Source organism: Acinonyx jubatus, chromosome B2, assembly GCF_027475565.1.
Source record: "Acinonyx jubatus isolate Ajub_Pintada_27869175 chromosome B2, VMU_Ajub_asm_v1.0, whole genome shotgun sequence".
In the NCBI taxonomy this organism is placed as follows: Eukaryota; Metazoa; Chordata; class Mammalia; order Carnivora; family Felidae; genus Acinonyx; species Acinonyx jubatus.
Genome location: NC_069385.1, coordinates 114793529 through 114815345, shown reverse-complemented (window position 1 = coordinate 114815345; position 21817 = coordinate 114793529). Strand labels below are relative to the sequence as shown.

General features: G+C 45.1%; 1 protein-coding gene across 1 annotated transcript; it reads right to left on the bottom strand.

The window, feature by feature from the left end:
- Window positions 1–560: 560 nt before the first annotated feature.
- PPIL1 (peptidylprolyl isomerase like 1) lies at window positions 561–21307 on the bottom strand. The gene is made up of 4 exons (XM_015069805.3): window positions 20992–21307; window positions 17572–17726; window positions 2591–2659; window positions 561–1989 (listed from the first exon to the last, which is right to left on the bottom strand). Exons 1-4 carry the CDS (start codon window positions 21045–21047, stop codon window positions 1769–1771), a joined length of 501 nt encoding a protein of 166 aa, XP_014925291.1. The 5' UTR covers window positions 21048–21307; the 3' UTR covers window positions 561–1768.
- Between the last annotated feature and the right edge of the window lie 510 nt (window positions 21308–21817).

Here is a 21817-nt window from a genome sequence, read left to right as displayed (position 1 = left end):
GAAAAGTTAATAAAGTCATTTACATAGTTTGTTGTTGGGTTTTGCTTTTTTGTCATCGAGAGGAAAGAAAGAGAAGCATGGAGAAAAGAGGCTGAAGGTGGGGAAGGCTTGAGGAATACAACTTTTTGGTCATTCCCTAAAGTAACCCATCATTTCCAAAATTTATGGAATGACAAGGAAGAAGATTAAAGCTACAATCCCCTCTTCAATCAAGGAGCTGCCAATTTAAGGAAGCCACACTACATACCACCTCTGGGTCCATAACAACATAAAGGTGGGTTTCCCACAAGTTCAAGGGATGCTTTAGGTCTCTCAGCACATCCACCTGGCTAATCTACACAATTCCCCCTCACTCAGAAATGCCAGTGGATATCACTTAAATTCTTTCTTAGATACTGCCGTTTTAAAGTCCGCCCTGCTCTTGAACAGAAGTCCACTGGAGGCCCACAAACCTAAAATGTGAAATCTTGAAGATGAGCCCTACAATCCTACTTGAGATGGTTCACAGGTTAAAATGGCTGTTAAAACTTCATACAGTCTTTAAAATCAGAGCCCAGAAGCAATTTCAACCATCAGTGGCACTTTATTTTGGAAGTTTCTATGTATTACATAGATGGCAACTTCCTTTCTGTTACCACCCCCCATTAAAAAAAATCAGAAAGACTGAAAAAACATATAAAATCCCTTATCCAGTTTCTCTAGTCCTAGGTTAAAAAAAACTTAAGTGGTGCCTCTCCTTCATGACAATACTGCTTTTTAAGGAGAATTCATAGTCTACCCTTATGCTCACTACAGAGTTCTACTCCTTCCTGGGGAGAAAATGGTCAGTGTTTCGGTTTGCTTTTAATAAATTCCTTTCTCGATTATTACACATTATCATTCCCCACTTGACACCTTCTTAGAAACTTGATTGTTGGATGCATTTTTCATTTGGCAAAAATCCAACGTGGCTTTGCGTGGGATGTCTAAGTGTCAGAAACAGCAGTGTTGATGTTCTGGTTTTGAGAGGGAAAATATATATAGAGACGCATACATTCCCTGGAAGAACAAATGTAGGAGACTGAAATAGGGTGTGCATGGAGTTAAGAAGGCTGATAGACACTACTTGGTTTTGAATTCTGTGGCTGTCAGCCACCGAAGACTGCGGTGTAGGCCAGAATATAAATCTCTGCAGGAAGAAGTTTGGTTAGGCACCACGAAATGACAGAGCCGGCTGCATTTTGTTCCAAGTGTATCAGAACAGACACAACCAAGGAGGGGCTCATTTGCAATAGGCAGTTCCCTGTGAATGACTACTTATGAGCATTTCCATGAATGCTCTGTCAACAGAGGCACCGGGGGAAGAGAAAAGAAGCATCCTATTAAAATATACTTCCGGGGCACCTGGGTGGCTCAGTGGTTGAGCGTCTAAATCTTGATTTTGGCTCAGGTCACAATCCCAGGTTCATTGTATCGAGCCCTACGTTGGGCTCTGCGCTGAGTGTGGACCTTGCCTGGGATTCTCTGTCTTTCCCTCTGCCCCTCTCCCGCACTTGTGAGCGTGCTCTCTCTCTCTCTCTCTAAAATAAAATTTAGAAAAATTATTTAAATAAAAGAAAATAAAAATATACTTCCATCTCTAACTCACCCAAGACCCTAGGTCTCCTTAGCTCTGTGATTTGCAAGGCCAAAATGAAGTTTAAGTATGTGTCATTCTAGGTCATCTGGAAGCTGGTTCACCGAGGAGGCCATCTCAGAGGACCTGAGTGTGCCCAAGAAAGCAGCAAGCCTACCCAGAAGGGTATGCCTTAATGATCTTCACATCATCCACAGGGCGGTCCTGGGAGTTCGTTTCCACCATTCCTACTCGATTCACCATTCCTATACCCTGGCACACACGGCCGAAAATGGTGTGTTTGCCATCAAGCCACTGGGTAGGGGCTAGGGTCACAAAAAATTGGCTGCCGTTGGTGTCTGGCCCTGCATTGGCCATTGCGAGAATTCCGGCCCCTGGTGGGAAAAAGGAAGAAAGAGTATGAATAACCCCCAAAGCTCCAGCCTGGAGCAAGTTACACCATCCCAGACTTTGTTCTGGCCTCTGTCCTCAACCACTTGACCCAAACAATCTTGCCCTCAGGGCAGGCTCTCCACCTTTGCACCAAAGGCCATCACTGCACTACCCCAACAACCTCATCTTCCTGGTCTTCACCTACTCCCCAGCTTCTCTATCCATGATGATCCCCACCAACTGCTGGGCCATGTTCCTGATTCCCCTCCAAATCCCAGCAAGGTCTCCTCCTTCTCTGAGGAAAGCAGACTTTAGTTATAGTGCAGAACTACAGACACATAGTATATAAATATAACTCCCAGTTTATGACAGCAACATTCAACAATTAGAGGCTAGAACACTCAGGCCAGCACTCTGAATTGCTCAGGACCCTGAGAGAGGCGTCATCTTCTCTAATCCACCACGGCTCTTTGTGGCGCCGTAGCTGGGCAGCGGCATGGCACCACGCCACGGTGTCAGGCAGGCGCCCTGGATCACAGCCAAGGGCAAGCTTTTAAAGTCCTCTCCCTCCTCCTACCCAGTCCGGCCAGACTCTTTACCTACCCGTGAATTTCAAGTCTGGATGAAGTTCATCTTCAAACTGCTTGCCATAGATAGATGCACCACCTCGACCTGCCAGATTAGAAGACAAGAAGCCAGTCAGCTAGTCCCACGCTCTACCTCACGGCAAGAATTATTGTTCAGGGTCAAAAGATTCTTCAGAGTATACAAAAGGAAAGAGCAGTGAGCACACCTGGCCCCTGCTAAGTATATTGCAACTACGTAGCCCAGCAGCAGGATCAAGCACAGACATAGCACATTCGGATCACTGGTTTCATTCAGGTAAGAGGTTTCTTTTCAAAATAACACCAAGAGTGTTTTTTCCTGGTTATTAAAGTAATACGTGTTCACTGTCAAATATGCAGAAAGCATAGAACATTATCAATAGGACATTAAAGTCCCCTATAATCTAACTACCTACAGTTTAACTACCATTTATAATTTGATGGATTAAGAGATTTCTTAATTTTTAACTTTTTTATGAGTATTTTAGACAGGAGCGCCCCAAGCCTGAACCCCGGTGCCCATCACAGACATTGCTGATCAACCAACATTCCTCCCTGCTGAGCTTCGACGGGCCTCTGTGGCCTACCAACTCAGAACTGTAGGCAGCCATGTTTAATGGACGGGAGATGGCACAAGACTTAAAGAGCTATGAGCCGTCCTGAACCTAGATGAAGGAAAGTAACATTCATTTAAGTCAAAGATATCCAGCTTAAGGAAAACAGAGTGGAAAGTGGCAACGTGGCAGAAAGGAATATCACAGCAGGCAGAGTCCGTGGAGAGGAGAGGTCGTGCATCACTAAGGAGATTATGAAGAGACGTGAGATTAGGAACGCTTTGCTAGCAACATCGCTACCTTCCGCCATTTATATTATGTCCACGAGAGTGTGGCGCTGGCACCCAGGTTCTGTTCTTAGAGCGAAATGATACAATAAATATGGTGTTCCCAAAGGAAAAAAAAATGTCCAAATAGGAGGCAACTCGCCTAATCAACTATTTAGCAAAAAAATATGACTTGCTGAATTACTCTGGTTTCTCCAAGTTGACCAACGAAGACAGAACAGCCTGGAACAAAGTGAACATTGGGTTCATCAGCTTACTCTGCTTGCCTGGCAGCCAGAAAACAGCCCAGACACAGGGAGCTCACCTCCTCTTACAGCCTGCTATGAAAGTAGGATGTTGGGGCGCCTGGGTGGCTCAGTCGGTTAAGCGTCCGACTTCAGCTCAGGTCACGATCTCACACTCCGTGAGTTTGAGCCCCGCGTCGGGCTCTGGGCTGATGGCTCAGAGCCTGGAGCCTGCTTCCAGTTCTGTGTCTCCTTCTCTCTCTGCCCCTCCCCCGTTCATGCTCTGTCTCTGTCTCAAAAATAAATAAACGTTAAAAAAAAAAAAAAAAAAAAGAAAGTAGGATGTTAACGCACCATGTTCCTCCCAGGCCCCAGGGGCCAGCTAAGGTGTTTCCATGGTGAAAATCCCTTGCAGTACTTAGAATGTTCCACCACAGAGAGCCTGTCATAGCCCCCGGTGCTGGAAGAAAACACTTCTCACGCCAAGAAGAATGGAGGTGAATCCTAACAGACTCAGGGAAACCTCCCACCCGGCCCAGGCTACCTATGCTTCTGGAAAAGTACCCAAATACCAAACTTTATAAAAATGTGTTCCCAAAATTCCAACCTGTCAGTTTACTTCTCAAGAGCAATCATGTAACCAATATATTATCTCAGACTACAGAGTCAAGGTTCCTACCTGAGGCTGGGGGCAGAGGGGGTGGTTAGTGCTACGGCTGACTATGAAAGAGAGGGCCATGGGCGCAAACTGTGGTCAAGCCCTAAATCCAGGGCTTAAGTGAGCAAACGGAGGGCGAAGTTCAGTAGCAGGCTGTTCGTCGCAGGCTGGGCCTTGGAAGTGGGATCCCTGCAAGCCGGGGGCTTCCAGGATGAAACCTCAGGGCCCCTGCCCTCTAGGAACCGAAAGCTATCACATAAATGGCACCAAGAACAAGAGGGTTAAGGGATGGGCCAGTCAAGAGTCACAGATGAAGCCCGGGGGTTAAGTCATTAGAAGGAGAGGAGAGGAAAGAGCATGGAGGCCCCTCTGTACTCACCAGGCATAGTCTGACCAGTTGCAACTAGCGTGGGGCTCTACAGCACCATTTACACACAATATGTTATCTTTTCATAATCTAATTCAACCCAGTGGGTTTGCAACAAAATGTCAGAAAGACAAAGAATTCCAATCAAAACATTCCTTTGGGCATGTGAATTGGGGAGAGACGTAGGGGGACAGCCACGATTAAAGAGTTTTCCAGTGCAGAGCAGGGTACCCAGATGCCAACGATCACTTATAAAGCTGACAATTTGGAAGCTTTGCAGTCAAAACTTTGCTGTGTGCCGAGTCTAGTACAGATACAATGGCGACAGGCACTGATCTGTTTTGTGAACTCTGTATTCTGGATGCTCTTTTACTCTTCTGTCCCTTCTCTTCAACATTTATTCAAGGTATTTAATATCTCAGATGTACAAAAGAGACAAGGAATAATGAGACAAACAACTGCACCCTCGCTCAGGAAGAGTGCGGTCAATCCAGTCAAAGACACCATGCACACACACTCCCCGCCCTCCGCACCCACCTCCCTGCCAGCTAACAACTACTTCAAAGAATCACGTTTTTCTCTCAGGTAGCCATTATGCTGGCCAGGAGTCTGTCCCTTCCGTGCTTTTTCCTTTTTACTACCTAAGTACGCACCCTAAAAAAATGCATTGCTGCTGTGCGTATTTTTCGGTTTATATAAATGGTATTATACTCTATGTATTCTTCTGCAATTAGCTTTTCTTTGTTCGCCATATTTATCCATTTTGTTCCATGCGGCTCTCTGTAGTATTCGTTCCAACCGTGCGATTGTAACAACAACCTTACCTTTCCTCATGTCGATGGGTGTCTGGGATCCTTCTCCTGTTTCTGCTGTGGTAAACCATGCTGCAGTAATCATTCTTACACCTCTCTCAGACAAGTGCGGGAGCTCTTAGGGACAACGCCTCATGGACAGGCAGGGTCACGGTTTGAGTATTTCCCCATTACCAGATTTCTTCCAACAGCTTGCCAGAAGTGGCCCCAATGTGCACTCCCACCCACAGTGCTCACTCTTACTGCTCTAGGTGCTTTAGCCAGACTTCCTAACATTCCTCAGTCTGAGAGGTGTCTGATCTCTTGGGCTTTAATCTGCATTTCCTTGAAGGTGTGCATAACGCCATGTTTACTGGCTATTTAGCTTTCCTCCTCTGTGAACAGCCACTTATCTACTAAGTGGTTTGACATTCATATATATAAAAATATGTATATAATTCATATATATAATATATATAATTCATATATATATATATAATTTGTATATTATTAGGATTCATATTTTGGACACTAATCCTTGGTCAGTTAATGCTTTTGCAAATACTTTCTTCCGGTGGATGGAATTTTATCACTCTTTTAATGGGGTCTTCTGCTGCACAGAATTTTTTGCAGTTGAAATCCCTCAATCTTTTTCTTTATGATCTTCTGCTTTAAAAAAATATTTCCTTCTCCCCAAGACCCTTCCGATGTCTCTTCTTGCTCACTGCCTGGCAGAAAACTCCCACGATGAACTGGAGCGGCATCTAAGACACGGTGGTTTCAAAGATGACCATACTTGGTGCTACTTACCCCATCGCTCCCATGCCACAGCCCCTTTTGGGACCAGTCCCAAAGCAGTACAGGTGAGCCAGGGACCCATGAAGAGGCCTACGTGAAAGCTCTGCCTGGGGCAGCTGACACCAGGAGGCGACTGACCAAACCCATCAAAACCTCTTTTCTGGCAAGAGAGCATCTAACAGCAGGTTAGCTGTTCTCTGAGCATTTCTAACTCTTTCTCTAACCCCTTCTCCATGGCCTACTTCAACCTCAGGAACAAGAGAGGCAGGTACTGACCAGTGCCTTTTGCAGCTAGGGGTAGTCAGATGATCTGGTTCGGACTTACTGATACAAACAGAAGCCTGCTGAGTAGAGTTTCTGGGAAAGCTAGAACTTTCCTGATAAAAAGGGAAAAACATGCTCCTTTGTCTTTCACCCATAGCTCTTTCCCCATCTCCCTTTTTTGAAAGCAGAGGTGATGTCAGGAGCAGCAGCAGCCATATTGCAGCCGTAAGACAAGTCTGAGATCCAAGGCCAACACACTAACAATGATGGAATGGAAAGATATAGTAAGCCCAACTCTGTTGGGCAGCTGAACCAAGGCCTGCAACTACTTACCTTCAGACATTTTCTTATGCGAGAACAACAAAAGCTCTCTTTGTTTAAGCCGGTGCAGTTGAGTTTTCTGTTATGTGCAGCCAAAAGCATGCCAAATTGATACAATCGCTGTTAGTAACAGAGTCTTTGGAAGAGGGAACTAACAGGTGGAGCTGCTGCTGTTGCATTACCAGGGCAAATGCCAGATACCAGATCTAACGTGGGAAAGAATGCTACATCTCTCCAAGAAGCTTTGAGGGTCTTAGGAGTCCTGTCTTTCTCACTTGCCTCTGGGGCCAGAGAGATCCAGATTTCCATTCCAACTCCACCACCAACTGGCCGTGTAGCCTTAAGGAAGATATTTACCCTCTCAAAGCCTCAGTTTCCTTGTCTGAAAAATGGAATAGCAGAAGTACTTCTGTCTCGTAGGACTGTTACAGGAACTAAGTAAGATCGTGCACAGAAACCACGCAGTGTAAAGCATGGAGCAAACACTGTATTATCAGCGATGATGGGCTATCTTTTTTTTTTTTTAATGTTTTTATTTATTTTGAGACACAGAGAGAGAGAGAGCACGAGCAGGGGAGGGGCAGAGAGAGAGGGAGACACAGAATCGGAAGCAGGCTCCAGGCTCTGAGCCGTCAGCACGGAGCCCGAGGCGGGGCTCGAACCCACAGACTGTGAGATCGTGACCTGAGCCAAAGCTGGACGCTTCACCGACGGAGCCACCCAGGCGCCCCTGAGCTATCTTTAACAGAGATAACCTGGGCATTTTCCTGTGAGAGGCAACTGTAGGTAGCGATTAACACTTCACCTTGGGAGTCAGCCTGCATGGGTCCACCACTCCCTCACTGCTCCTGGCTCTGAGTGTAACTCTGCTTATTTCGATGACAAAAAAGGCAGAGAACTTTCACGTGCTCTCACCACCAAATCCACTCCCCTTCCCACATCTGCACCCATTTCCCTCCCCTCTTCCCTCGTGAATAAACCGTTCTTGTGACTACCCCACCACCATGTACCTAATCGAGCCCATTCACCGCTATGGAACTTTGCAACTACAATTCCTCCCTCTGCTGTACCATTTTTTTCTTTCTAGTAGACCAGGCCTATCAGCAAAAAAAAAAAAAAGAAAAAAAAGAAAAGAAAAAATGAAAAAAAAAAAAGGTCTTAAAAATTAAACACAACACTCCAAGTATCCCTATTCCTCTGCGCCCCTTCACAGAAAACCTCCCCAAAAAAGCTGGCAACACTTGGTGTCTTGGCTTCCTCTCCTGCCTCTAAATGCGCTCCAATCAGACTTCTGCCCTGACCGCTCCATTACAATGGCTCTTGCCAAGGTCATCAGTGACCATCACGTCATTAAATCCAATGGCCAATCCTCAGGCCTCACCTTGCCTGCTCCGTGAGCAGCATCTGACAGTTGATGTCACCCTTCTAAAAATCCCACCTTACTGGTGGTGGCTCCTCCCCCTCCTCTACTGGCTCCTTCTCCTCTGCCCCGTCCTTTTATATGTTAGACTTGCACTGATGTGTGAAGACCTCCCCTTCCAACCACTGCTCTCTTGCCCCTTTAACTTTCACAGGCGTTACTCCAATCAAGCTCTTGAATGTCTAACTCTGTCTTAGCATCTGCTTCCCAGAGGATCAGAACCGACAGAACCACTATCACCCTAGGCCAAATACAAAAAACTCTAGCTTTGATAAACGTCACAAGCTTCCAATTGGCCTCCTTGCTTCTAGCCTTGTCTCCTCTTTTCCAAGCCAGCTGGTTCTCCACATGGAAGTCAGGGGGACCCTTTTAAAACAAGCCTCATCATGGCAGTCCTCTGCTCCAAATCCTCTGGTGACATTTCATCACGCTTAGGACAAAATCCAAAGTCTTCACCACTATGAGACTCGATGACCTGGTGTCCTGCTACCTTCCAAAGTCATCTTCTGTCACTCTTCCCCCCACTCACCTGCCCTAGCCACTTGGTCTGTGCTATTTCTTGCCAAGCATCCTCTGGTCTAAGGCCTCTGATCGCTATTCCCTCTGTGCTGTCCCTGCCCCTGACAGTCTCAGGCTCACTACTTCACTTCATTCAGAGCTCTGCTCAAATGCACCTTACCAATGAGGTCTTCCCTAATCCCGCTATCCAAAATAACACCTCCGTGACTCCTGTGGTTGTCAACTGAGGGTGAATTTGCCCGTTAGGGACATCAGACAATGTGTAGAGACATTTTTGGTTGTCACACTGAAGGGTCTACTAGCTTCTAGCAGGGAGAGGTCAGAGAAGCAGCTGAAGAGCCTACAATGCACAGACAGTCCTCTAAGCAAAGAATTATCCAGCCCTAAATGTCAACAGTGCCAAGGCTGAGAATTCCTGCTCTACCCCCTTACTACAGCATTTTCTGCACATCATTTGTCATGATAGTGAGAGTGTATTATTTACTTAGTTGTTCACTGTCTCTCCCACTAGAATGAGAACTTCACCAGGGCTTCCTTAATTTACTATTGTATCCCCAGCTCGTAGAACATGCCTGGAATATGGCAGGAGGTCCAAAAGATGTTTGTTAAGTAAGTTAACAATCAAAATAAAGAATAACATTTTTTAAAGCTCCTATTTTGGGTCAAGACTGTACTCACCATTTTACAAACATCGGCTCATTAACGACTCACAACAACTCCATGAGGTGAACACAACCACACTCTGCCTGTATAGATAAGACGACTCAACGAGCTTACACAACTTGTCTACATTTAGTAAGTTCAAGTGAAGCCAAGATTCAACCCCAAGCCCACCAGGCTCTACGACCCTGTTCACCCCACACTCCATGACCTTGCCATCTACCATGGCTGAATTAAATTTCCTCACTTATTTTTCTTATCCCAGACTCAAGAGTCCCAAAATAGTTCCAGAATAATATTAGATCAAATCTGAACTCCTGTCTGGGAGTCTCCATGAACCGGTCTGATCTTATGCACCATGCTATCTCTAACTACTCTGTGCACTCTGTCCCTAACAGCTCCTTAAGTGTCCCCTAAACATGCAGTTCAAGGACCTCAGCGATCACATTGTATGTATCTGTCCTGGACATGGAGAGGTGGCCGGTCCAGCATGTGAGACACAACATCTGGGGTGCTGCGCTCTCCTTCACACTCATTTGTGCCTCTACTCTACTCATTCTTCTTCCTAAATCTAGAATGCCTTTCCCTGTCTTCCTAAGAGTTAAAAGTCTACATTTCCTTCAAGGCCCACCTCACAATATGCCTCCATCCATGCTAATTCCACTCCATTGTACTTTTTCTCTTATTATGAATTATTCCAACCTATGTCATATATATAACCCAGAGTGTACCACCATAAATTTGCATACTATATTACCTTATAGTTGTTTCTTTTCTTTTCTTCTCTTTTTTAAGATTGAGAGAGAGAATGAGAGCAGATGGAAGGGCAGAGGGAGAGAGAGAATCCTAAGCAGGTTCCATGCTCAACGCAGAGCCCAACACAAGGCTTTATCCCACGACCCTGGAATCACGACCTGAGCCAAAATCAAAAGTCAGACACTTAACCGACGGAGCCGCCCAGGCACGCCTCTATTGTTGTTTGTTGTGAGAACCATCTTGTCTTCCTGGCAGAGGAGGGAGAGCTGTTAAGTAAAAGAAAATGCCTCGGCTTCTACTGCCTAAGTCTCTTCACAGGACTTGGAACAGCACAGGATACCCAGCAGACTCGGAGCAGATATTCACCCAATGAATACAATTAACGATGAGCTGGCCGTTCCACAGTTAAGTTTCAGGTGTTCCTGGGGCTACCAAGAGGAGACGAGGAGTCAGAGGGAGGGCGATGTGCAGCGTAATCAGCATGCAATTAATCACCGCGATCACGCCAGCTGGTGAGCACGGCGAGGCTAACTGCAGAGCGTGAAGAGCGAGAGGAAGAGCCTGACAGGATGCCACGTCTTACAGGGAGGAGAGGAAGGGAAGAAGTTAGTAGAAGCAGATAAAAAAGACAGCTAAGGAAAAAGCCGGCATAGTTATTACAACAAGAGAAATTTTAAAGAGGAAAAATAGTTTAAAATGATGCAAGTGGGGTGCCGGGGTGGCTCGCTGGGTTAAACGTCCGACTCTTGAGTTCAGCTCAGGCCATGATCTCACCAATCGTGGGTTCGAGCCCCGCATCGGACTCTGCACTGACGACGCAGAGCTTGCTTGGGATTCTCTCTCTCCCTCTCTCCCTGCCCCTCCCCAACTTATGCTCTCTCTCTCAAAATAAATGAATAAAACTTAATAAATGAATAAACGCAGCAGGAATTCAAAGGTATCTGAATTGAGAAAACACCTGGCAAAGGTGCTTAAGAAAGACTGTGGAAAGAATAGTTAGTTCCAGAGTAGCCAGACCAAGGGACAGGGAGGGACAGAAATAGTACATCGACTTGCTGAAGAGCCCAGGATGCGTCATGCTGTTCACCTGAGATATTTAGCAAAAAACATGTCGCCTAATCAGCTAGCAGTTCATATTAGTGACCCAGGAGGGCCTAACCTTGTTTGCCTTCTACCACAGACCTACCAGCTCAATCATTCATTACACTTGAGGCTGGATGCAATTACTTGGAAATCTTTTGAGTGATTCCATTTCATTAAAATTGCATCATGGAAATGTGACATTATGAAGGATTGCAAAGCAATTACAGAAATATAGGGAAGCTCTGACATGAACAACTCACATCTGAGTCACTTCCAATTCTTGTACATTTATCATGGACTCCCTCAGTTCACTGGTGTTATGAATTAAAATTTTATCTCGTAACGAGAGAGAGGAAGAAGACAGGAAAGTACATCAAAGTGCTGACAGGACACTTTCAGATAAAGAAAGAGGAGTGAGGCAGGCTTAGACTCCCTCCATACCTGATGAAACAGACAAAAAAATTCCACTTTTTTCCAAGCCCCAAATTCACCAGCATCAACCAAAGAAAAAAGAAAGAAACTTAGTACAAAAATGCTGAGAAGAGTAAGCCAAGGAAAGAGAGATTCTTCTGCCTGCACTCCCTAAAAGTAGTAAGCAGGAAAGAGAGTGTGGAACCCAGAGAATTCTTACAAATAGCCTCCAATTTTGAGAAGCCAACAGAAGAAGTGGGTGAGCAACCCTGAAAAAACTGAAGAGAAGTCCCTGAAGACAGAAGCCTGTGCAGACCACAGGGGCTCAGCAGCGGCATGGCAGGCCACCAGCCACGGCCACCTTGGGGGAGCGGGGGGGCACTGGGCCATGCTGGGGTTCAGGACAAGCTACCCCAAAATACGGCACTTGGGCACACTGAATATTTCAAATTGAAGGAATCTGAGAAACGTCAGGTACAAGAAGGACACTGTGACATTCCCTTGGAGTAGGTCCTAAGACCCTCATGTGAAAGGTGCCCTCACTATACCTGGGGAAAAGAACATCCCATTTCTAAGACAGAAGGACCCCAAGAGGAAGCTGAACGAACAAGCCTTGATGTTTACTACATTCAGTTCAGACCCCTTTCGTCCTAGCATGTTTTCTCACAAGTTTCCACTCTAGCACAGAACACTCAAACAATGAAACCACCCTAGCACAACACTGTCAAACCTAGCACAAAAACACTCAAGTATAACCATTTCTTCAGGTCATTTTTTTTTTTTTTTTTTTTTAGAGAAAGTGAGAGTGAGCACAAGCAGGGAAGAGGGGCAAAGGGAGGGAGGGAGGTGGAGAAGGAGGGAGAGAATCTTTTTTTTTTTTTTTTTTTTTACATTTATTTATTTTTGAGAGACAGACAGAGAGCATGAACAGGGGAAAGGCAGAGAGAGAGGGAGACACAGGATCTGAAGCAGGCTCCAGGAGCTGAGCTGTCAGCACATAGCCCGATGCGGGGTTCAAACCCATGAACTGTGAGATCACGACCTGAGCCAAAGTCGGAAGCTTAACTGACTGAGCCACTCAGGCTCCCCGGGAGAGAGAGAATCTTAAGCAGGCTCCGTGTTCAGCATGGAACCCAATGTAGGGCTCAATCCCATGACCCTGAGGTCATGACCTGAGCCGAAATAATCTAGCCAAACACTCAACCAACTGAGCCCATGGGTCTTCAATTCTTTATCAAGGCTCCGGTGTCATCAAAACTTAGAACAAACAAATCTGTATGCTTTTCTATCAATCTATCCTGTTATGGAGACCCAGCTATGAATGAAAAAGGGTAGGAGGATCCTTCTCCTCCACTACAGCTGTTCTCAGGGGACTACCCAGAGTCCAGGGTTGGGGGAGAGGTCTCCAGGGAGAGGGCTTTACTAGAGGCTGGGGAAACAGAACAGAGGCTGGCCCTCACGTAAGGTGCTCACTCAGCATTAGCTCTCCCACTACCTCATCAGGCCAGAATAGGATGGAGAGAAAGCAACCTAGCATCTGGAATGGGAAGGACAATGACAAAGAGGATCCACTTGTACTGTATCTGAACAAATAAAAGGTACAAACAGCATCAGTGCCGACATACATTAAGCATAGATAAAATGAAAAGAAGTGGCACAGAAACTATGCAAACGTATTACAACAAATGGAAGGAGAGAAAGAAAGGAAGGGTTGTAAGAGAAAAAACACCTCGTGGGGCGCCTGGGTGGCTCAGTCGGTTGGGCGTCAGACTTTGGCTCAGGTCATGATCTCACAGTTTGTGAGTTCAAGCCCCATGTCGGGCTCTATACTGACAGCTCGAAGCCTGGAGTCTGCTTCAGATTCTGTGTCTCCCTCTCTCTGCCTCTCCCCCATTCACACGCTCTCTCTCTCAAAAATTAAATAAACACTTAAAAAAAAAAATTAAAAAAAAAAGAAAAAACACCTCAGGAACCCAGTCTGGGAGAAAACATGGTCCAAGAAGGGCTTCTCTGCAGCTGTCTCAAGCTACAGATGCTTCAATAGAAATAAGAATCCAATAAAACAAAAGCTCAAAGACAAGATAATAAATCAACAAAATAAGTGAAATGACTGCAGAGCTATGGAAACAGATTGAGAGCCCAATAACACCAATACAGTGCTAATAAATCAATCAGAGCAGTAAAGGACAGAACAGACATGACCACAAGTTGAATAAGGCACAGAGTAAAGGTCTAAGATTATCTCAGTGGATGCAGGACAAAACAGAAAGACATCATCTCACACACTCAGAAGAAATCTAATAGGGGCGCCTGGGTGGCTCAATCGGTTAAGGATCTGACTCTTGATTTCGGCTCAGGTCATAATCTCACAGTCATGGGATTGAGACTCACTTCTGGCTCCGCGCTAAGTGTGGAGCCTGCTTGAGATTCTCTCTCTCCCTCTCTCTGTCCCTCCCCTGCATGCATGCTCCCATGTGCTCACGCTCTCTCTCTCTCAAAATAAATAGGGGACCCTGGGTGGCCTATTCGGTTGAGCATCTGACTTCAGCTCAGGTCCTGATCTCACAGTTTGTGAGTTTGAGCCCCACACTGGGCTCACTGCTGTCAGCACAGAAGCTGCTTTGGATCTTCTGTCCCCCTCCCTATCTCCCCCTCTCAAAAATGAATAAACATTTAAAAAAAAAAAAAGATTCGTAATAACTAAATAAACATATAAAAATTTAAAAATAAAAGTAATGTAGGGGCGCCTGGGTGGCGCAGTCGGTTAAGCGTCCGACTTCAGCCAGGTCACGATCTTGCGGTCCGGGAGTTCGAGCCCCGTGTCGGGCTCTGGGCTGATGGCTCAGACCCTGGAGCCTGTTTCCGATTCTGTGTCTCCCTCTCTCTCTGCCCCTCCCCCGTTCATGCTCTGTCTCTCTCTGTCCCCCAAAAAATAAATAAATGTTGAAAAAAAAAATTAAAAAAAAAAAAAAAAGTAATGTAACATATGTGAAAAGCAAAGGTCATAAAACAAAGAATAACTAGTTTCCCGAACTAGGAAATCAGAGCAAGTGACAGAGAAAATATTCACAAATACAAATCAAAACACTTCTCCAGAGCTGAAGGAGTAAATCTGGCCTCCATATTCTCCAAAGCCATGTTTACAACCAGAAGTCAACAGAACAGACCTGTCTAAAAAAATCTGAGGGAATGAGTGTGGCCCAAGAACAGAATACCCAGTCTTTTTCAAATTCTAACATGATGGGAGTTTAAAAAAACGTAACACCCTCCAGCGCCTGCAATACAAACCACTCAGCAGGAAATTCTGCCCTCCAGCCCTTGTGAACAGAAAAGTCTAGTGGTAAACACTGAACCCCCTGAAATGTAGAACCCATACTGTAGCTGAGGGAATGAGGCACAGAATGGAAAATGTGCCCTGATGAAAAATAAAACTAATGACAAAAATTGAGAGCAAGGGAGGGAGGAGTGTAGGTGTGAGGTAACAGAAGAGATATAGATGTGTATATATCTCTGTCCCCAGTTCCAGGCACAGAGCTCCTAAAACTCCTGTAATTTCCTACATGATAAGAATACTAGGGGCAGCTCTTGTTCTAACATTTGGTCTTTGACCTGTCCTTGAAATTGGGCTTTTAAAACCCTTTGAAATTCCTAAGTGATAAGAGCATTAGGAGCATCTTTTGTTCTAATGAGGCAGGTGGACTCCTGGATGGCGACCGAGCCATGACTAGAAGCATGGAATTTTCAGCCTCCCATCCCCCTACCCCTGCTTCTTCAGAGAAGGGAGAGGGGCTGAAGTGGAGATAACGATTGGTCATGTCTACATGAAGAAGCCTCCATAAAATCCCAATACTATAGGGTTCAGAGAGATTCCAGGTGGGCAAACACATCCCCGGATCGTGACGTACCCTAATTCCACAGGAACAGAAGCTCCTGCCCTGGGGACCCTCCCAGACCTCACCCTGTCCATCTCTTCATCTGGCTGTTCATCTGTATCCTTCATCATGTCCTTTAATAAACCGGTAAACGTCTCCATGAGTTCTGTGAGCTGCTCTGGCAAATTAAGGGACCCCAAGGAGGGGGTTATTGGAACCTAGGCTTGTGACTAAAGGGGGGCCAGGGGAAGAGGGGCAATCTTGTGGGGACTGGGCCTTAACTTGTGGGATCTGATGCTATCTCTGGGTAGATAATGCTGGAACTGAGTTAATCTACGACACTCACTTGGTGTCATAGAATTGCTTGTCGGGCGGGGGGGGGGTGATAAACCTAAATACATTTGTGTCAGAAGTGCAGTGATCTGTGTTAGCAGTAAGGGAGACATGCAGGAGAAAAACAAAGGAGGAAAGAACTAGGTTTTTCCCATCACAGAATGCAGGCAAAACTGAGTTTTTTTCTAAACAACAGAAATGGGTAAAAATTTAAGTACTGACTGCCTCACCTTTCATAACAGGAAATCAATTTTTTTGTTAAGTATACACAAAATTAAATGTTTTTTTGTTTTAAAAACAATAACATGCATGACATAGTCTATTGTCTTGAAATCATCTCTATTTAGCTAGTGATCTATCCATTCATCCATCCTTTTAACTAGGTATCTGAAAAGAAAGATTTCTAGAATAATGTCCACCAACAGTTAACATCAATTGTTTCTGAGAAGTGGATATTGTGAGAATAATTAATAGTGGCTAGAAATCTTTAGGAAGGGGGCACCTGGCTGGTTCTGTCAGTTAAGCATCTGACTCTTGGTTTCAGTTCAAGTCTTGATCTCATGGTTCGTGAGTTCAAGCCCCACATCAGGCTCTGCATTAACAGTGGGGAGCCTGCTTGAGATTCTCTCTTCATCTCTCTCTGCCTCTCCTGTGCTCTCTCAAAATAAATAAATAAACTTAAAAAAAAGAAAAAAGAAACCTTTAAGAAGTATATGTATAAATGATCTTCGTGTTCTTTTTTCTAGTTTCCTATATCTTCTGTATTTTTAAATGTGTCCATATACATTAAAAACATTGAATACCTCTGGTCATAAAGGATAAATAGAGAACAACTGAAAATGACAAAGAAGAACAAGATTAAGAAAAGACTGGCACAAAGATTATCAAACTTATTTAAAGGTAAAAAAAGCAGGAGCAGAAATTAGCAGAGAGAAAATGCAGACTGAGAAGCAAGGGGCCTTGAAACTCACGTTAGCACGCACCAATTTCACTAAATCCCATCTAAATGATAGTAACTCCCAAATTCATACCTCCATCCCAGATCTCTCCATGAACTCCATACTCCTATCCCTTCACTTATTCAACATCTCTAAATGAAGACCTGACAACTATTTCAAATGTAATGTCTAAAACCAAAACCAAATTCTTGATTTTTCCCTCCACACATGCTCCTCTCTCAGCCTGCCCTATTTCACTGAATTCAACTAATGTTGGCTTGGGGCACCTGGGTGGCTCAGTCAGTTGAGTGTCCGACTCTTGATTTCAGCTCAGGTCATGATCCCTGAGGGTCACAGGATCCCCAGGGTCGTGGGATCGAGTCCCACATTGGGCTCCACACTGAGCATGGAGCCTACTTAAGAATCTCTCTCGGTCACCTGGGTGGCCCAGTTGAGCATCCACCTTTAGCTCAGGTCACGATCGCACAGTTTGTGAGTTCAAGCCCCGCGTCAGGCTCTGTGCTGACAGTTAGGGGCCTGGAGCCTGCTTTGGATTATGTATCTCTCTGTCTCTGAGCCTCCCCTGCTCACACTCTGTCTCTTTCTCTCTCTCGAAAATAAATAAACATTAAAAAAAAAAAAGATTCTCTCTCTCCCTCTGCCCCTCTCCCCTGCTTGCTCTAAAATTAAAAAAACAAACAACTAACGTCGGCTTAACTATACCTGTCCCCGTTGGGTCACCTCCCTGGATCATGAAGTCTTTGATGATTCTGTGGAATTTGGTGCCATTGTAGTAACCTCGACGTGCCAACTCTGCAAAATTCTTACAGGTCTTTGGAGCATGCTTCCAGTACAACTCCAGCACAATGATTCCCATGCTGCGGGGGGGGGGGGGGGGGGGGGGGGAGGACAGTAGAGTTCTAGTCAAGAACAAGGTCACAGCAAACAGGAAGATTATGGGACTGATCCAGGACTCTTTATTTTCAAACTTATGTAAGTCATGAAATTGTAATAAACATCAGATCTCATGCTCAGCAAAGGAAAACACCACAATGTAAATAATATAAACACAGGTATCTTCTTTGAGTAAAACACATAGGAACTTCTGGTACTTCTTGTAAACAAAATAACTGTGGACAACTAAAAATTCAAACTAGCCGGGGGCGCCTGGGTGGCGCAGTCGGTTAAGCGTCCGACTTCAGCCAGGTCACGATCTCGCGGTCCGGGAGTTCGAGCCCCGCGTCAGGCTCTGGGCTGATGGCTCAGAGCCTGGAGCCTGTTTCCGATTCTGTGTCTCCCTCTCTCTCTGCCCCTCCCCCGTTCATGCTCTGTCTCTCTCTGTCCCAAAAATAAATAAACGTTGAAAAAAAAAATTAAAAAAATAAAATAAAATAAAAATTCAAACTAGCCGTATATATTAAAAAAAAAAAAAATCACTGATCATGGGAAACCAGTATAACCAACCCTCAATTTGGAAAAAAATTTCACTTAATACTTAATTTGTCATTTTTTAAAAAGAAGGTATTATTGTGTCAGGAATTTGTATTTATTTAAACATGCATACGTTTCTGGGTAGGGGTAGAAACTTGACAAATGGGAAACAGGATGGTTTTTAATGAGTATTTTTTTTTAAACTTTTGTATTTTTGAACCATGTAAATATATTACCTATTCGTAAAAATTTTAATGGGAAAAAAAGGTACAGTTTGTGTGTATTTAAGAGAGGGTGCAACAAATGCAAAACCTGATTACTTCACATCTCTATACGTATCAAATGGGATGAGCCCTTCCCCTCTACCTCCCCCCGCCCCCCAAGTACTGCTCAGGAAAAAAGTAGAAGACTTAGGTGCCTTCCCCTCTCCTCTACTCCATCACTCACCTAGATCTTAAGCTCCAAGAACGTGAAAATTGAGGCAACTATGTATAGTCTGGACAGCCAGTGCCAAGCACAGCATAAGCACTCTATAAATATATATATGTGGTATATGCTAGAACATAGCTCTCTAAAAAAAGCCTTCCTACCAGCAATTCATCCCCTACTAACAATTCAGCAGGGATCGACACCTACTCTGTGCAAGGCATGGTTCTAGGCGGTTTTTTCCCTCATGGAGCTTATATTCTGGTGCATATTTTTTAAATACAGGGAATAATTTTTGGAATGGCAATCAGGAAATACCTATACAGTTATGAAATCAACATACCTTTTGAGAGCAATTTCAACTTCTAAGTATTCTATAACAAAACTCACAAACGTGCTGCTAAAGGACACGGTATGTGGAAGGATATTCACGCCAGTATTTGTCATAACAAAAAACAAGAGGCAACTTAAGTGTCCTTCAAAGAAGTGACTAAAATACAAAATATCCATACTATGGGCAGCTGTATTAGCAAGTGAAACAGAAGCAAATTACAGAAAAAAACATATATACAACATATATACAGTATGATCACATGATTTTGTTTTTAAGAAACAACATAAAAGAGACGGGCATCTGGCTCAGTCGGTTAAGCCTCTGACTCCTGATCTTGGCTCAGGTCATGATCTCACAGTCTGTGAGTTCAAGCCCCACGTCAGGCTCTGCGCTGACAGCACAGAGCCTGCTTGGGATTCTGTCTCTCCCTCTCTCTGTCCCTCCCTCACTTGCTGTCTCCTTTCAAAATAAGAAAACAACAACAAAAAGATAAAAGAAACAACACAAAAGAGATGTTTAGGTGTTCGCAGAGAAAGATGTGGAAGGTCATCCAACAAACTACTGTTTTTACAGGAAGAGTGGCTTTCACTTACTCTATATACTTTTGCACTGCTTGGATTTAAATGTTGATTTATTTTGCAACTTAAAAAAACGTGAACAGGTGAATTCAGAAATTGCTTTCAAGTTGGGGCCTGAAGTAGGATTTTGGTGGTGGGGAAGATGACCAGGGAGCAAAAGCAGCATCTGAGAACCGTGCTCCGGGGGAAAACAGCACGAGCAAGAGCAGAAAATAGAAAAACAGTAACTGGTCCTTGGCTACTGATGTGGGAATGGCAGAAGATGCAGCCAGAGAGGGAAGGCAAAGGCCAGATGAAAAAAATAATAATCTTGAATGTCAGGCTACCATGCTTTAATTTTACACTGTTGTAGAAGTAAGAAGTTACTTAGGTTATTGTACTACTTTCTTAAGATCACTTTGGACTTTTTCCAAAGAGGCAGTGGAATGAATGGAGCTTAAGAACCTAGCATGTGAGGCAGCCGGACCAGGCTCCAAATGAGGTTTCCCTACTTACTTGCTGTGTGAGTCTGGTCAAATCATTTCATCTGTAAATTCTGGCATTTCTCCTGCTAAAACTGGAGAGAAGGTGGAATAATACCCATGTGGGTATTAAGTGGATTAAACTATATGAGATGCTATATGTCAGGGGCATGGCACTCGCTAGTTAGTGCTCAGTTATAGCACTCTTTGATACTGGGGGAAATGTGTCTCTTCCTGTGCCTTTCTAATAGTTTAATGCAACTAAACTGCTTACAACATTAGTTGTTACTGTAACAGCTGTATAAACAAGCCCCACCTAGATGACCGCAACTCTGAAATTCAAAAGCGGTGTGTGTCTTAGGCACCTCTTTTTTTTTTTTTAATGTTTATTTATTTTTGAGAGAGAGAGTGCACACACGCACAAGTGGGGAGGGGCAGAGAGAGAGAGGGAGACACAGATTCTCAAGTAGGTTACAGGCTCTGCGCTGTCAGCACAGAGCCTGATGCGGGGCTCGAACGCAAGAACTGTGAGATCATGACCTGAGCCAAAGTCCGACACTCAACCGACTGAGCCACCCAGGCGCCCCATAGGCACCTCTAACCTGACTCCAGATGCAACGTCGCTGGCTTGTAACCTCAACACACGCTAGTTGAATGAATGAATGAACCACCGGGTGGGAGGAGGGCAACCAGGCCGCTGTCGCTGAGGTCTCAGGGAGAGCCAGTGTGGAGCTCGGACGCGGAAGGTGGCGGTCCCCACTCAGCGCTCAAGCTGCCCTTACGGCCGCCGCTCTACGCTTCTCCACGTGGAGGCCAGCCTCCCGGGGGAGCGTACCCGGAACCCAGCCCCGCGGCAAAGCCGGGGCTCCGCGTCGCCACCGCCAGCCCAGCCCCGAGGCCCGACCCCTCTCACCTGGTCTCCAAGTACACATTGGGCGGCTGCCAGGAGTCTGGGGGGATCGCCGCCATAGCGCAGCGCGCGCAATCCAGCAGCAATTGCTACTTCCGGTGTCGATACCTGGGGACCCGCCGCTGCTGCGCACACTTCCGGTCCTCGCCGTTCAACCCTTGCTATGGCAAGATTTGGGGAGTTGAGACAAGGAAGAAGGACCCCACTTCCAAGGCGGAGAAGCTGGTATGTGAAGCGAAAAACAGAACGGCTGCAGAGACGGAGAAAAGCGCAAGCTCCATTGTAGGGGGTGGTCTCCAAGTGAAGAGTGCGACACTCTCCTGTAGCTCTGATTGGTTCGTTTAGGCGGGGAAGGCGGGAAGAACCAGAAAATCTGCACTCCGATTGGAGTTATGTCCTAATTTTCCATTGGAAGAAGTTCTAGTTCCACAAAGGGGCTGGGACTTGAAAGAGAGAAGTAGAATGGAAGGGAATAGAAATGAGAGGTGCCAGTATCTGACCTTTGTAAGGCCCTGTACAATTTACATAGCACTTACATTTTATTATCTACTCCACAGAGCAATCCTGTAAAGTAGATATTATTGTTCCCATTTTTCAGATGTGAAAACCGAGACCCAGCAGTTAAATGACTTGTTCATTTGTCTCTAGCCATACAGCAAACCTGAGCCTTAAGACTCCAAAAAGTAAAGCAAAGAGTCTGGGACAGAGAGAGAAAAAGGGTCAGGAAGAAAATGAGAAAGAAGTAAAGGGAGAGACATGAGAATGAAGATCAAAGAGATGAGGGCTAACGCAAGGCTTAGAGTGACTGGCTGGGATATATGGGATAGAA

Coding starts and splice junctions, on each gene's coding strand:
- PPIL1 (XM_015069805.3), bottom strand. CDS start 21,047: ATGGCGGCGATCCCCCCAGACTCCTGGCAGCCGCCCAATGTGTACTTG. Junction 2,660..17,571: donor AGGTGACCCAACGGGGACAG/GTATAGTTAAGC, acceptor CTAATCTGGCAG/GTCGAGGTGGTGCATCTATC. Junction 1,990..2,590: donor TCCAGACTTGAAATTCACGG/GTAGGTAAAGAG, acceptor TTTTCCCACCAG/GGGCCGGAATTCTCGCAATG.